The sequence below is a fragment of the Centruroides sculpturatus genome, unplaced genomic scaffold (genome assembly GCF_000671375.1).
Source record: "Centruroides sculpturatus isolate CEXI.00-Female unplaced genomic scaffold, Cexi_2.0 scaffold119, whole genome shotgun sequence".
Classification (NCBI taxonomy): domain Eukaryota; kingdom Metazoa; phylum Arthropoda; class Arachnida; order Scorpiones; family Buthidae; genus Centruroides; species Centruroides sculpturatus.
Genome location: NW_019384338.1, coordinates 465,431 through 483,770, shown reverse-complemented (window position 1 = coordinate 483,770; position 18,340 = coordinate 465,431). Strand labels below are relative to the sequence as shown.

Genomic DNA, 18,340 nt, shown 5'->3' with positions numbered 1-18,340 from the left:
TATTTAAAACTGAGTAACTTTTATTTTCAAAATATTAAGATAATGTCTTTAAAAATTGAAGATCAAAGAAAAGATAATTGATAGAAATAAAATAATAAATTTTTTTTTCAGCCTGGAAGAACTATTTTTTCTTAATTTATTTTTTGTCTGCTTTTCTAGATGACAGATCAAAGGATATTATTAATTCCATTTATTGTTCTTCTATATTCAGCATCCGTTTACACCTTAAGTCCAAGCTATCGTCATCATGCGTTAATATCTTTTCGAGTTCGTGATCGCTTCTATAAAAGTGGCAATACTAATGCCACAGATATTAGCAAGTATAATGTATTTAACGTTGCAAAAGATGTTCTAGAAAAAATCGACTGGAAAAAAACATTTATGGATATGTTGAAAATGATCGTGAATGAAATTGTCAATATAATATTCAACATGATTTTCGACGGAAAAGAGAGATCGTTTCGAATGTTGAATGATGCTAAAAGTATAAATTACAATGAGTTATATCTTCAAAAATACTATTTAAGTGAATTATTATTTAATAATCTACTGCATGCCATTAAACCGAGTATCATATAGAGCTGCAATTTGATTTCTTCAATTATATCATCGGAGATCTTTTTAGTACAAGACTAAAAATAAAAACTGCTCTGATTTAGCAATTCCTATATCGAGTGAACTAAATATATAATTGACATATCAATCAAGAATGGAAAAAAAAACTGGAAGACACCCGTCGATAAACTGGCCACAAGCAATGTTATTAAGGATACAATCTTAAAATCTATGCCGACATTGCTCAACTGCAACTTAGACAAATATCTAAACTATTTTATGAAGATTAGACTATTAGTTTTCAAGAGACTGTCGATGATCATTTTTTATAACTGAAACGAATACAAGAAGGTGAATATGTTAATTTATTAACTGTGTAAAGCCAAATAAAACCAAAGAACGTGTTTTTTTTTTGTTTTTTTTTAATGGAATCGTCCCTCAAGCAACTTCCAGGTTGAAGGACTAGGCCATCTTGTATGCTATCAACCTGAATTTCTATAGAAACGTATATTTAAACGAATACTAATCATTTAATTTACAAGTTTTTGATGAACCAAATTGATCATCATCGTTATGAAAACCTCGCCTCTTTATTTTTGTGATTGTTGTTTGTGTTGTTGAATTATTCTATTTTTTTTAAATAAAGCAGGTGAATGTATTTAAAAGTTAAAATTACAATATTACGAATAAGGCTTAAATTATTCATTAAACAATAACAAGAGGAAAATCTTTAAATTTGTAATTAAACTGTAATTTAATATCAAATTGTATGAAATGTTAAAATATTTTGTAAATAAATCATATTTATTCATTCTATAATTTAAGAAAATAAGTATAAATATTTTCAATAAATATTCATATTTTAAAATGTTAAATCAAATTATTACATTAGTAGAAACGTTACGTATGAATAAGAAATGGGTCATTTGCTCCTACGTTTAAAATTGCATCCATTGACGAAAGCCAAACAGGTTAAAGACATAATGACCACGTCCTCTATTAACTATTGTAATGAGATTTGACAAGCTTTCGTATGACGTATCTTCAACTACATAATAGACTCATTAAAATATTTTTTAAGAATCGGAACAAAACTTAATATCCACTAACAAAATCAAATCGTCCAATTAGAAAGATTTTTTTTTTAATAAATAATTTAACTCGAATGCTTTAAAATAATTCTAATGCGAGTTTAATGATATTAAACGACTTTTAAATTGGATAAGAATATTTTTCGTAACGCTTTACTGACTTTCCATAGCAAATATGTACAGTATACATATATCATCGTGACGTGCATTATTATGTATGGCGCGATTAAGAGGAACAAATTCTCTAAGCGATGCTTTCATTTAGATATCCTAAAATATATCATTGGTTAATATCTTCCTTCCGCATTGTTTTTTCCCCTCCTTCATTGAACGCTACCTACTGAATTGCTGAACCAATAACCTAACCTCGTCCTTCCTGCTAGAAACTAACAGTAAAAATTTCGGGCGTACCCCATTGAATTTTAACTGTTGATTTCGCGGTACTGCCTTATTCTGTATCCTGTTTTTGGGAGTTTTTTTTTGGTAAATAGATCGTCTTCTTTTTAATATTTCACGCGGAACAAGTTTATATTTATGATAATTTATTCTCAATCAAGAAACAACTTCTTCAATTACAGGAATTTAGATATATTAAGTGAGTGGCGCTATCTCTAAAAAAATAAACTTATATTTTTCGGAAAAATTTAAATTTAAACAAAGTTTTGTTTAACTAAACTAATTAATTATCGATTAGAAACTTTCTTAATCAAAATTTTCTACAAAATTAGTTAGAACAACCTGGAAATTTTGATTAATAGTTGACATTGACAGGGACGAAATATTTGACCTTCGTTACAAAATTCCACCCAAAAAAGTTCAACATGAGGTGTTCTTCGGTTAGCATAAAAATTCCTACTAAGTTCGAAGGATTTAGGGCAGTTATTTTTCGAATATAAATTGTAATTTCGATCTACTAAATTTCCAGATTTTGAATATATACTGTATATACATATTGATAAATATGAGTTAAATATATTTCCATTGTTTTTTAATTTATACATCACAACAAACAAACATTCTAATGATACATTATATCATCAGGATAAATATAACATTAACTTAAAATTTACAAACAGATATATTTTGATGTCTTCATCCATCAACGTTTAGTATAACAAGTTTTATTTACAAGAATTAGAAAAATACATTTTCCTACACAGCACAGCTGTTAAGAATTCATGATTACATGGCCATCTTTAATTTGTAAATTATATATTTATATATTATTTTTCTGGAAGGATATTTTCGTGATGATATATTCTTGACACTAAATATTTTACAAACAAAACTTTTCATCTTTAAGTTATACAATAATTATATACATAACCATAAACAAAATTTACATTATTATTAATTTCTTTTTATATATTATTTTCCTCTTCTTTTTTCTTCTTCTTCCTACAATTTAAATAATAAATATATTTGATTACAATTATAATAAAATTTTAAATATGGAAAATTTTAAAATAATACTTACCTAGCTTCAATTCGGATACATTTTGGACATTTTCCTGGGATAAGACAGGTTTTATGGAAACAAGCCCAACATACTGGAAATAAAAAGATGATTTTTCTCATTCCTATGTTTGTATTAATGCTTGTATACTTTAAATCAGTGGTCCCCAACCCCCGGGCCGCGGACCGGTACCGGTCCGTGGATCAAATGGTACCGGGCCGCCCAAGGAACATTAAATTATCTCCATTTTATTTACTATGGTGTATTTCCTCGGGTTTGTGTGACTTTTAATGGACGACAAAACAACGGAATAAACTGGACATAAGAAACACACTTCGGGTGTCATTGTCTCTTATTACCCCCCAGAGGGAACCATCTCGTTGCAATGAAACAAGCTCAGTCTTCTCATTGATTTAGCGTTCTAGTGAGTTAAAATGTTAAATCACATTATATTCATTTTTTGGTGTAACTGTATTTTATTTTGAAGGCATGTTTAAATACAATTAAATTAAAATTATTAAATTAAATCAATCTAAAATATAAACAATCAACGTCCCCCCTCAGTGGGCAGCGGTAACATTATGAAACTTTGACCAGTCCGCGGCGATAAAAAGGTTGGGGACCGCTGCTTTAAATTATTTAACTGCAGAAATGTAAAGGTTTTCAAACTATATATTATATATAAATTCAAATATAATCCTTTACCTTGGCATCTAACAACTCTAGACAATTCAAATGGAAATATTATATCATCTCCATTATTACATATCTCACAAATGAAACCTTTGGCTTTACATAATGTACACTGAGTAATATGACTGATGCATTTCCCAACTAAATGATGCAGCTGTTGAGACAATTCACTATTCTTAATCTATAATAAAATTTGAACTTTCATTAAAAAGTTTACTTGAAAAAAAATATTAAAATTTAAAAAACATTTTCTTTTCCCTACATTGATGAGATTTTGAATAGAATAAACTTCAGGATCATTGAAGAGGTGCACTGGATACTTGTTTATCTCCTCCTGTAAACTGGAAATAAAAAAAATATGTTTTGAATTATGTAAAAGATTATTTTCAATAAGGAAATCTTATATATACATCTGCTAATTACATTTTAGCCTTACGACAAGTTTGAACAAAATCTTTAAGAAAGAACATTTGGGTTCGATATTCTCGTATCACACTCAACTGACGGACTTTTCGATACAGGTTGGCATTGATGTCCGCAAGGTTGAAGAGAGGATCTGTGAACATCATTTGCAATAAGTCACTGGAAAACTTTGACACGTGATATTTAGAAAAATCCCATTTATGTAATATTCGTCCGGGTATGTAAGCAAGGGCATTGTTGTGGCAACAATGACAAAAGTATTTACCGAGATATTCACAGTAACGAAATTTACTGATTAATCCTGTTAAAAAGAACGATGATGAACTAACAATTATAACTGCAATGTCAGTTTAATTTTTTAAGATTTAATTATTATACCTTGATTGATTTTAGTACCACATCCAGCACATCTGTAATTCTGCTTTGCTATCAGTACCTTTCTCCTAGGTAAAAAGAAAAGTAATTATTTCTCTTATTTCTCAAAATGAATGTTTTTGGAAATTTTGCTTTTTATTTTACACATATATACAATATTTACTATAATAAATAAATACATACAGTGGCTCTGGATGAATGCTAAATATAATCTGGGCTCTTGGAGGAGCCCATTCTGAGTTTCCTCGGAGTCTGGTCTGTAAAAGTTTTGATCAGATCAGTTCGCAATTTAAAGTTAACTCTTAAATGCTTATAAAAATTCAATTACATTAATTTTATATAAAAATAAACAATCATAAAATATCTATTATACAATATAAAGAAATTATTTTGTTGATGTTCCTTTTATAATTACAAAACTAAAAAATTAGTTTTAAAAGGATTATTATTGTTTGAATAGTATTCTTTTTATTTTATCATTCTAGTCCATTTATATAAATTTATATTATACAGCACAATAATAGTATGTTTAATAAGAAACACTGTGTATATATATTAAGTTATATAGGCAACTGAGTATTGTGTTCTTATTTTAAAACCTTTTAATGTTATTTTATTTATATTTAGAATAATATAATAAAAGTTATAATTCATAAGATATCACAATATTTAATATATTAAACATACTACTGTTTTTATGCTATTTAACAACAGAAATGAATTTTACAAAAAATAATTTTTTATAAGATAATTAAAATGACATTTTTATGTAATGAATAGAAACAAATTAGCTCTTGTTAAGAATAATTTTCTTTTCTACTTTATAAATATAAACGTATAATTAGATATAATTGTTCAGCAGCAACCATTGAATACTAAATCAAGTTTTTCTAATTGAATAATTAACATATATTAATTTCTATTGTTATGAAATAACAAGATTTGCCATTCTCTAATGCAATTTTTTTGATATTTAATATACCAACCTTTTCTGAACTATATTCTTCTTCTACTATGTCAGGAGAAACTGGCCAAGAATCGGGGAGTGGTAATAGCTATAAAATTTAATAAAAACTGTTAACCTTTTGCTCTATTAAAGTACACAATTATTATTATTATTATGTTGGGTGTAGTAGGTTATACTTGGTTGACACCAGTTACTGTGTACTATGCCAAACCAGAGTCAAGGCATAGCAACCAAAACAAAGGGTATGTGTCTGTATTCAGTATTCAGGAATTTCATAACAATATGATGTATTCAATACAGTGCTCTTCTGTAGTGTGGTGTATGTGTTTCTGTTCAACTGTAATGTTCCCAGGTATAGCGTGTGGGGGTATGACACTGGTAGAGGAGAGAATGACAGAGGTACAATAAGCTTCCTATCAATCCTCCACAGATGCCTTATTTCCTGAACAAGTTCTGTGTACTTGCTGATTTTTTCAGTGCATGTGTTTTTACATTGAGAGTGTTTGGGATGGATATGTCTATAATGTATGTGATTTTATTGTGTTTGTCAATGAATATGATGTCTGGTCTGTTGTGGTAAATTGTTTTATCTGTGATTATCTGTGTACTCTGTCATAGTACATAGTACATTTTGTGCATGTTGTTTTCCAATATTGCCAGTGGAATGTATTTGTAGTATGGTTTATGGATGTCTAATAATTTGTGTTTGTTTGCAAACTTATTTGCTACTTGATTATGATTAAATAAATAATCTGTAAATTATTATTATTATCTCTAATTTAAAACAGTTTCATAAATTAATCAAAATTTCTTGATTAAATAAAATATTAAAAAAAGTAGGGGGGAAAATCAATTTGTTTACAAAACTGTTTTAAACGTTGTATGATTAGCTTGAATATTGAGAATATTGTTGACAAATGTCTTAATATTTTCAAATCACAAAAAAATTAGATAATAATTTATAATTTTAATTATCATTGATTTTAACAATGCTATTTCTTGTTTCCCTTATGTTATCTTTAATAATTATGCTTGATAGAGCAATTCATTCTTATTACCATAACCTATAAGGAGCTATTTCACATAATCAGTCAAGAAATAAATATCTCAAAAATATTTACTTGATTTCAATCACTTATAGAAGCTTTATCATCAGAATATTAATTATATTAAAAAAACATTATGTAATGAGTTTAAGAAAAAAATATTTTACACAGCACTAATACAGATTTACTTTATAGATAAAAACTTGTTCTGTTCTTGTACTAAGTAAAAAACAATTTTTTATAGAATATAAAAACTAAATGAATTTTTTTTAGTAACCTAAAATTTTTACTGTATTATTTTTTANGTGTTTTTTCTCTTTTATAATAAATGAATTTATCTATTTCTAAGTAAAAATTGAAAGTGTCTGTAGAAGTAATTTTTTAAAATATCCTTTTTCGTGATAAAGTTTTAATACTTATTATTATAATGTAGACATATTAATCCTTAAATATACTTGTATATTGGGCCACAAGTATATATTATATATACTTGTGGCCCAAAACTCCTTGACTTTTCCAATGTGGCCCAGAGAAACAAAAAAGTTGGACACCCCAGGTCTAAACTGTTACTTTAATTTTTATTAATGTGAGTTGGCTGCTACTGTAAATTTCCTTATAAACCTCAGTTAATTTCAACAAAACAATACTCAACATTCGACTACATGCTAAATCATAATCAGGTTATTTCTTTAAAAAATGCTAAATAAAATTAACAATTTTGACTGGTTAGAAAAATATTCAGATAACTGAACAAGCTGTTAAAATCAGCTTGGGGAGAACACTACAGACAAAAAGATAGCTTAAAATGTTTGTTTACCTGAAGATAATGATAATTGTAACAAATTATTTATAAGTGACATTTCATATTGTATTTTTAACTTGCGTATTTTGTGCAGAGAATACAAAAATAAATAGTTATGAATAGTTAAAAATGTATATATATATATATATATATATATATTGCCTAAATTTAATAATTTAGCAAAGGTATGTTAGTATGTTACTTTTAACAGGAAAATTTCAATATTTCTACTTATATTATACAGTAAAGTTTTTTTAATCTGGCACTTCAAAGTAGGTGTCAGATTATCAGACATTTCTGTATTTTCACAAGATTTGATATGCATGCTGAATGTTGCAGATATTGCTGTACATTTTGTGCTGTATGTTTCCAATTTGTTTATGCACACTATTTAATAAATCTGTAAAATATAATAACTATACAATGTTAAAAATTGATTGAAAAATCTGCAAAAACATTAACAAACACATTTTTGCACAAATCAACATTCAAAATGATTCTTGTGCATGTAACATTATTTTATAGATATGTATATATGACAAGTCTGGAAAATAAAGTTTGAGAAACCTGTTTTAGATGAGTTGCCCTTGTGTTGGCCTACAGAAAAGAAAACATTAGTCAGGACAGTAAAGTGCAGAGCCACACCCCATCTTCACCTAAATTTTCACCCAGAGTCTTAGCTTACCATATGGCCTACTAGTGTGTTGGAATATTAAAGAATTCCATACTTCTGGCTTCTTTTCAGACAGTGCCAAATTGATAAACTTCTTTATAAAATAAACTTAATTGGAACACAAAGTTCTTCAAGGATTAGTCAACATTTTCAGGATACATATATTAAAAATTTTCAGAAAGATCAACAATTTCCAAAAGAATAAGTATTTGAATCAACAATATTTCATTAGCAATTGGATTCCAATATCATAAAAAAATGATTTTAAATGATCTTACTGTAATTTTATAATCCCTTAATATAAAAAAAACCTGCTCTTTTATTTTCTTTACTATTAATCTACTTCTAAACATATAAAAATATCAAATATTTTTCTGTCCACAATATTAATACTTAGTGATAAAATAATTTAATAATGGAAAAAATAAACAACATTGTTTCATTTAGTCACATTACAAAGACATTTTTACTGAATAAAATATTAATTTATTTTAATAAAATGAAGATTAGGGATTACAAAATAAATGTAATTAAATAATTGTATAATTTCTCAGAGATTTAAAAATGTCTATTTAATACAGGATTTTAGTTCATAAAATAAAAATAAATTTGCTTTATTCGAAGATATATAAGATTATTATGATAGAAATTACCTAACTATACAACTTAGTATTAAATGTATCGGTATTTATTATTGTAGAGCATCTTAATGTAGCAAAAAAACACACGATTGCCAAGCTATCAATATGCAAGCAATTAAACTACAACAGATACATATTTTTAGAATAAGTTAAATATAATGTAACATTTATTTCCTATAACTAATTTTGAACTTATGTAATGTACTTACTATTGTATTAATTGTTTAATAAGTCAAGAACTATTACAATCTGTAATCTGATATAGGAATAATTCTCGCTGTTAAAATAAATGCAAATTATTCCTTCAAGTTATTCAACTTAATTATTCTCCAAATTACAATATTTAATAAATNTTTGATTAAAAGAATAAGACAATCAACTTTAGATCAATTTCTTGTTCCTTACGGAAAGAGTTTGTTTGTTTGTTAAGTTATGGCAACGCAACACTTGGGCTATCTGCCTAGGGGGAATGCCTTTTGGGAGGTGTTTTTAAGGAAAACTGGCCCCTATTTAGGCGTTACAGACGTGGAGAAAACCCGGAAAACACCATATGGTCAGCCCATCTGAACAAGGTGCGAACCCGTGAACGAACTCCCCGTGTTCAAGGTACGAAGACCACTTAGCCATTGGTGATTTTTTTTTTACCGAAAGAGACTTCAACTCAAAGAATCTTCCGATGAAGTGCTACCCGTTATTTTTTTTGGAGGGGATTCCCCTTCTAAGCATTAAGGTTCGTATATCTCCACTTTTCTGCCACCAACTACAACAAACGAAGGTATGTACAGTATATTTTATTAAACAAAGTTTACATGTTTGTTGCTGTAATGATAGATACTACGTTTTCCTACATTTTCATCAAAGAAAATTACTGTATATTACAAATTAAATCACAAAAATTTCGGAGACTAGAACGGATTAATTGCATTTGCATTAATTTCTATGGGAAAAATTGCTTCGGTTAACGAACAATTCAGTTAACGAACGGAGTCGCGGAACGGATTAAGTTCGTTAACCGGGGTTCCACTGTATATATATATATATATACACACACACACATAGACACACTACTTCAAACCTTGTTGCACTAAATAACTGTTTACATCTACCAAATATTTAAATTTATTAGAAGATATTCAAATAAAATATTTGCAACATTTTACATTTAGTTTCTTGGATCAAGTTTTAATTTCTACACTATTTACAATTTTTTAAAATAATACCAATTGATTTTTATTAGAATTTAAAATTTTTTACAGGATTTTGACTCATTCTTTGTTATGTTTTGAGTTAAAAAACACAATGCTTTTACTATTATAAATATTTAATTACTCACTGATTGTGGAGCATCCCGTTCAGAAACAAGCCATTGTAAATCTGATGCTTTAGGAAGTTGCTTTTCAGAAAATTTCTTTAGAAGATTTAGAGCAACAGATTCTGCTGATAACTGTCCATTTGTGTCCACAGATATGGTACTATAGAATTAATTCAAGTTGAAGTACATATGTTATTACCATTATTGTTATTATTAAAAATGAAAATTTTTACATACGATTTTGCTGGTTGTTCAATGCTTGTATTTTGAGGGAGAACCGAATTAATTCTTTGTATGTCAGCATCTATAAATATATTATACTTAATAATTCTTTGGTAGATTTTATAATTAATATATTGTATAGGTTATTGATATAGGTTAAAATATTATTAGATTAATACAGGATAATTACTAAAACATTTAGGCAAAAACAAATATTGTGTATTTTACATTTGTTTATTTTTGCTTTTGCAAAATTATTATTCTATACTTTATCAAAAACCATTAAATGCTGTTTTTGGGTGTTTTTAATTTCTTAATTAGCAAATTTAATCCAGTTGTTTTCATTTTTAAAAACAATTTAAAATATTTAAACAAATGTTGACAACATTCTCTAAAATCCAATTTGACTCCCTAGAATAGATAATGATGATCATCATCATACAAACACAAATTATTTTTTAATTTCTACTAAAAATTACAAAATTTGAACTTATAAGATAGTTGAGTGTTGTGTTCCAATTATTATTACAGAATGAGTTCTTCTTCACTATTTTAAATATTGTCATAAAGATATTCAGTGAAACTCTAGATTTAAAATATATCACTTAGAGTTAATATCTCAGAAGAAATGTCAACAATAAAATATTTCTAAACCAGTGATTAACCATGTCCTTTCTTTGATTAGTTTCTATACTCTGTCTCAACTAAGTTGATATTGATGTCGAAGATGACATGACATCACAAATCTATCATGATATGCAAACTACCAAAGAACTCAAATATACTTGTACACAATATAGTTCCATCATAAAATTCATTTAGAGAAGTCCTTACATTGTATAATTATTAACAATAAGCAACATGATAATACTTTATTTTAAAACTATTAACTTATGAAAACTTAAAAACAAGTACACTGTAAAGATATAACTACTGTTTTATGTAAATGCTGATGTCACAATCAGCTTAGTTAAGACTGAGTATAATAGTGGATTCATATTAGTGAAAGAAGCATCTTGTTATTCCTTAATATAATAAGATAGATTAAAAATGAACCTAACATTTGGATTTTTACATTACATGTAAATATGAGGGAAGAAAGTGTCAGTTTCTTGTAAGTCAAGTAATGTGTTTTAATTTAATATTATGGCATTTAATTGTTGTTTTAATCCTAAATTGTGTATCCCTGCTGTTTTAAATATATCTAAATGAGTATTTTGTAAGCATTAAATATGAAGGCACCACTATATAGAAATCACTTTAAAAACAGAAACTGTAAGGCATTTGTAAAAAAGTAAAATTAAGGATGTGAAGACCACACAAACCTGTTTATTTATTTCAATTGAGGGGACTAATTGTATTAGCAGCCATTTTGTTCTAACAACATTTATCTTCATTCATATAGAACTGATTGCTCATTTCATTGTTCTCTTTTTGTGAAACAGAAGATAATCAAAAATGAAAGTAAATCATTTTTTATATTTGCTTTTGCTGGTAAAGTTGTAGTTTGTATAAATCTTCATTTATAATACAAATGATTCATTTAAATAGGCTAATTAATACATTAAATTAAAATTACTTCAGGAATTTTATTGAACACATTTGTAAATAAAAACACACTTAGATATCTAGCTACCTAATTTTTGAGTGAAAGTTTTGCACCCAATATCTGGTACAAAATAAATTCTCAATATTTTGCATTAGTTAATAATAAGGTATAAGTGATTATTTCCTTTTAGAAACTGAAAATTTTTTTCTGTTAATTATTGGTAAAAAGAAAATATTACCATTTAACAAAATTCATGGTTTCAAGTAGATACCCTGAGTAAGGGAAGAGATCTGACAAGATTGCAAACAAACTATTGACAACCTGGCAAGTGTTTTGAAAATTTCTAACAGTTCAGCACATTCATTATTCAGCAAAAACTTAAACACATTGTATCTGCCAGTAGCTTGTTTTAAGGGCTTTAATGGACAAACTTAGTGACAAATATGGTCAATCCTCACATAATGAACAGAATGATCACCAGTGACAAAACACTGTACTTCCTCTGATATCCACTCCAAACATGAGTGTCAGTGCAAAAGTCACCTAGTTCACCATGTTAGAGTAGTTCAGGGGTGAAAAATCAAAATAAAAGGCAATACTAATAATCTTATTTCATTCACTATGAATTCATCCCTAAAGGTCAAATTGTTAGTAAAGAAACTTAAGTTGTGTTGAAAATTTCAGCTGAAAAAATATGAAATATTGCTTAATATAATCACAGAAAACCTAGTTTAATTTTTTAAATGAATAATTTAAAATTTTTTATTTTATACTATACTATTTGTACTATATTTTTTGCTTAAATATATCATGCTCAAATTTATTTGTATTCTTCATTTATTTATTTATCATTTTAAATTAAAATATTTGTACCCATTAACTTCTGCTATGTTTAATTTTTTTTAATTATACTATATAAAAAGAAAATAAATAATTAAAGCTTGTTAAATATTTTCTAACTGGAGAATAAATATAATTTTTAAAGTAATGTTATGTTTGGGTACCAAATGTATATTTTGGAAACAGTATTTCATTTAACAAATTTTTTTGTGCCAAGAGCTTGGTAGAAATCATTTATATAGATATTTTTATTGTCCATGAAAAATTTAAAATCAGAAATGGTCTATTTAATCTAATTTTCTTTTTAGATTTTATATGTTTTTAAAATTATTAGTACTTGCATCCATATATTTTTTCTGATGGTGTGAGATCACTTTTTGGTTTTATATACTAGTATTATAATCATCTTTTTAACTGTATTTCAGATGAGTGTTTGCTATATTTATTTCCTCTATTCTTATATTCTGATCTCTCATCATCTATTTTAATTCTATACAAGAACAGAATGTAAAGTTGCCTCATCAGCAGGTAAGGTCATGGCCATTGTCTTCAACTGCAAAGGAGCTGTGTACACCAAATTTATGTGGAATGGCACAACCATTAATGCTGAGTTGTACTGCAAAACATTAAGGGCTTTGTGCAAAGCTGTGAAAAACAAGAGGCATGGAAAGTTAAAAAAAAGGCATTGTCTTCTTCTTGCATAATAATTCAACACCTCATAAGTCATGGACAACATAGGCTTTATTCATAGTTTTGGATGGAAGGTCTGGCAGCAACCAGTCTACAATCCTGATCTGGCATCTTCTGATTTTCATGTTTGGAAAGCTGAAACAACATCTGGGTGGATGCTGATTTGTCAACAATGACCAGGTTCAGACAACTGTTCTCCACCAGCTTCATGACTAAGGAGTGACTATTGTCAGAGCATTGTACAATTAGTGCAACATTCTGAAAAATGTTTAAGCGATTGAGTAATTATATACAGAAATAGTGGTGGTGTATGTGTGTTGTATTGTATGGTAGTACTTTTCTCAATAGTGTTCTTGACCTACATTGTTCAAGTATAACTTACTTATTGAATGTTTCTCGTACATAACTGAAGACAATTATGAAAAATATTAATTTTTAATTTTTAAAGAAAATCATTCCATTCAATAATACACATGCTTTTATAAAAATATGGCTTCTTTATTCTTTTTGAATTATTTTAAAAACCTTGAATATGCTAATATTTTCTTTCCAAAGAAGTTACTTGTGTTCTTGATGGATTTGTTACATTTAAAATTTTAGATTTTCAACTATACAAAATCAATGGAAATAATGAAACAAAACTACAAATAATTTATAATCAGAATTTTAAAAAAAATGAAGTAAATATTTAAAAATATAGAAAGTTAAAATTATTTTTATTTTTCATTATCAAAAATTTCTATTCCAAATATGGTTCAAGTTAATCATAAATGTACAAACTTAAAAAAAATATCATGACAAAGGTAACATTTTATTTGGTGTTCTGTCTATCTAAATACACAACTTTAGATGTATTATCTGTAATTAAAAGAAATATTACATATAGTAAATCAATTTCCACTTTTGTAAAATGCATAATATATACAGTAATTGAGAAACTCTGAATTTCATTACTGTGTTTCTATACATACAAAGTATAAGCATGTACAGACACACTAAATTTAAAGTTAAATTCAACAGATAGATTTAAAAACAAAAATTAGAAATTGATTCCAGATGCTAATTATGTAGTTTGCATTTTCAATAGGAGAAAGCCCAATGATTTTATAAAATAAAATTTGTTGAATGATACTGGAAACCTCATTCAAGGAGTATTTTGATTTCCTGAGTGAGATTTGAGTCAGTTGTGTGTTTTGTTTCATAATTCTGTAAATCATTTAATAGAAGTACAGTACATCTGATTAAAAATATTTTATATGAACATGAAAGATAACAGAAAAGAAAAAACAATATAGATAGAAAAGATAAAAAAAAATTATATGCAATATTTTACATACAGGGTCTGTACAGGTAATTCCATCTTTGATTCCCTGACCAATTATGACATTATTCCCTGACTTATTAACATCTCTGTTCTCCCATTTCCATTATGTAATATTTGGCCAAGTGTATTTAAGCCCATTTTGTACACAATCATATAAAGTTTTTTATTACAAACATTTTATTCACTTACAAAAAAATGAAAAACTTTGCATAAAATCAATTACATAATTAGCTACATCATTTCTGTGTCGTATAAATAATTTCATGATTTAATTTAATTCAATTCGTAAATTTTGTTTAAATAAAAAAAAAAACATGTGTTGTAAAATATAATTTTCTTGAAGTGAGGAGGCAGGAAATTCAAAATAATTTAAGCAGAATAAATCATGCACTCTGCGAGAGGGAGAAATAGTTTAGTGTGCGCTATTTTGGTTCAGCATGAGCCTATTCAAGGTCATTACATTCCTTAAGAGTGTTTTGGCCAAAAAAGTGTCGGTGTTAATGTTTTTAAAAACCCGATTAACTCTATGGCAATATTTTGGTATACTTCCGAAATTCTGCAGGCCATCTAAAGGTGAAAATTTGTAGTTTCAGAGAAGACATATCACAGATCATCAATCCGTCAAAATTGGCAGGATTATTATCTCCACATGCTGTATGTGGCCAGCAGCAAGAATACAATGAATAAAAATACATAAATTGCACAAGTGGTCTCACACTGTTTAAAATGTCCCATACACAATATTTTAAAGTCAACTGAGTTTTTTGCCTCCCAACAGCATTAACCAATGCAAAGGGTTAACCAGACGTGCAGGTAAAAAAACTGAGAGGGTTGTGTATGGGACACAATCACAATTGTTTAAAGTATGAATCCATCTGTGTTATTAGAGGAAGGATAAGATGTAAACAAAGTCTTGCTGGTTATCACATATATACTATTATATCAATCAATACTATTGTTTATGTGGTGGTGCACTCGAAATATTAGCATCGGAGTTGACACACTTGGCTTTCTTATGCTCTCTATAATCTGCATTGTTTGGCATTAGTCATTCTGGGCTTTTCTGATTCCTTTTAAATTTTTCTTTCCAATGATATATGTTTCTTACATTTCTGTTCATATTTCCTTTGCAATTTCTTCAACATTATGAAAATTTTCTTTGACTCACACAGCTATTGGCTCATAACTTTACAAATTCAATTTTATCAGTCGTTCTGTACAAATCAACATAAATTTCAATATCCTATCCCTTCGTGATTCAGTTCCACTGTCCGAATGCCACACTGCATTGCCATTTTCAGTGTTCACATGCAACTGCTACCCCTCCCCCTCCCCACATAGCTGCACACCCCCAATACCTACTATTTTAAATATGGATGTAAACCTTCTATGCAACAAAATTTAAATCCATCATTTATAGTTTCGGACTACAAAGCTTGCAAAGCACTAAAATCTTGTCATTTGTTTGGTTGCTCCAGTTTTCATAAACCTTCCTATACCAAACTGAATTTAAAGACATTTTTGGATCAAAAGTGAGTGAGAGCAACATACAGATTCTGCAGTATTTGCAGATTCCCTGACTTTCCATGACTTTTTCTACTAACAATCTTATTCCCTGACTTTCAGATCTGTAAGGACCCTGTACATATTGACACTAACTTTCTAAAGATCTGCCAAATTATGTTCATATAAATCATGTAAAGTAAATACATTAAGAGTTGCATCTAAAATTAAACAATTATAGAACTACAAAATAATTTTTCATAATTATAAGAAAGAAATACCTGAATATAAAGAAGCCATTGATAATGATAGACCATTTTCTTGAATAGAAGTTAATGTTGACTGTGTTGTATCTAAAGTTAAAAAAAAGTTTTAATTTGAAAATCTAATTAAAAATTAAGTCAATTTTATATTTTGATAGTTATTTTATTAAAATAAAAGATAAAAGAAAAATTCATGCTAATCTGATGATATAATTGATTTAGCTACTTGATATTAATTCTACTTGTACTTTTGATAATGATACAGATTAATTACACTAAGAACTGTCTATAAAAATACAACAATATCCAAATAAAGATATTTATCTATCTTTCATTTATAAGGTTTAGACATTTAAAACATGTTCAAAAATACACGGGCATTGTAATTTTGTAAGATTATTGGTAGAGAGATGCATTACTGTATACACTTTTAATACTATTGCATTACTACATACTCTTTTAATATTAGTTTTAATCTTGTATACTTATTTTTCTTTAGCAGTGCTACTAATCTTATTTATTGAATCTACCTTGTATATTAGCTAATAAAAATTACATTTATAATAACGATGTGTATAATTAACATTTTATTAATATTATATTTATTTAAATATTCGATAATCATTATTAACATTTCATGTTACATCATTGTAAGTTCTCTTTGGTAACTGACTATTAAAAGTATTATTTGACCCTTGAGCTGCCATGCATTCACTTAACTGAACAATTTGCCTTGGTCTTTTCGCCATTCATTTAATTGATGCATAACAAATTGAAAGGGAAAAAAAACTAGAAGTATTATTCTATAATACAACTATTTAAAGATTTTTTCCTTCAATTTAAAAAAGCATAGTATCTTCCCATTAAAAGTTATTGTTTTCATACTCAATTTAAAAAATAAGCAATTTTTAGCAAAGATTTAAAAAAATTAACTTAAAATAGTCTAATGATAATTGTTTTAGTTAAGGAATATGTTCAATAGAAGATACTTAACTGCAATTTTGAAAACAATTTGGTGTTATTACATTTAATTAAAAAGTAATAATTATACCATGAAATTTAGGTTTTATTAAAACTAAGCTATAATAATTTTTTTTAAACAAAAATAGATGCATTCAATAGTATGAAATAAATATTTTGGTAAAGTGAAGCAATTATAAAAATATAAAGTGAACAGAATAAAAGTTTAGAGGGAAGTCTGTTCACTTTTTTTTTGTATATTATAAAAATTAGAGAAATCTTTTAAATGCACAAAATATACTTTATCATATCTTTAACAAAACTAAACAGATTTGTTAATACTTTCATTGTTGTCACTGTAAAATATTTTCAATACTGCTATAAAAATCAAAACAATAACAAGCAAAGTCATGCATCTGAAAGAATTTTTTTGAGAGAAATATGCAAAAAATTAAAGAATTTCTAGTCAGTCATCTTTACAGTTACAAGATGTCTGGTTTTTTTTTATTCTGTATGTTTTTGAATTATTTAATTTACAGTCGACCCCCCTATAAGATATAGATACATTCCATTCTTTAGAAATCCGATTTCTTACGAATCCTTCCAATCACAACTCGACACGTGTCAAGTTTACGGACTATGGCTGTTTGAAAGATTTTCTTCCATAAAATTAATTATGAGACCTGTAAGGCCCCTGGGTCTAAATTAATAATTTTATTAATTATGTAAAATATTGTCACCAAATATTACTTCATTTTTGGTGAGAAAAATAATATTTTAACGTGGGGAAAGGCAGATAACAGATGTTACTTCCTTTCACAGAAGTTAGAACATCCTCTGACTTTCCCTTATCTGGTTAAAATCCCGCTCAGATGGGAAATGTTTACCCCTCATTCATTCCCCTTTCATCCGTTCTCATGAAAGAGTTACTGGCCGATGATTGGTCGAAATTCAG

At 27.4% G+C, this 18,340-nt stretch overlaps 1 protein-coding gene across 1 annotated transcript in view; it reads right to left on the bottom strand.

Moving 5' to 3' along the window:
• Window positions 1–2,603: 2,603 nt before the first annotated feature.
• The window catches only part of LOC111632849 (run domain Beclin-1-interacting and cysteine-rich domain-containing protein-like), an 82,553-nt gene continuing 66,816 nt past the window's right edge, over window positions 2,604–18,340 (bottom strand). The window contains exons 15-25 of the mRNA XM_023377380.1: window positions 16,444–16,515; window positions 10,272–10,338; window positions 10,056–10,194; window positions 5,580–5,648; window positions 4,777–4,850; window positions 4,597–4,661; window positions 4,219–4,519; window positions 4,058–4,136; window positions 3,808–3,976; window positions 3,124–3,196; window positions 2,604–3,044 (exon numbers count right to left, since the gene is read on the bottom strand). Of these exons, the coding sequence (XP_023233148.1) occupies window positions 3,008–3,044; window positions 3,124–3,196; window positions 3,808–3,976; window positions 4,058–4,136; window positions 4,219–4,519; window positions 4,597–4,661; window positions 4,777–4,850; window positions 5,580–5,648; window positions 10,056–10,194; window positions 10,272–10,338; window positions 16,444–16,515 (1,145 nt within the window). The 3' untranslated portion in view covers window positions 2,604–3,007. The remainder of the gene's footprint in view (window positions 3,045–3,123; window positions 3,197–3,807; window positions 3,977–4,057; window positions 4,137–4,218; window positions 4,520–4,596; window positions 4,662–4,776; window positions 4,851–5,579; window positions 5,649–10,055; window positions 10,195–10,271; window positions 10,339–16,443; window positions 16,516–18,340) is intronic.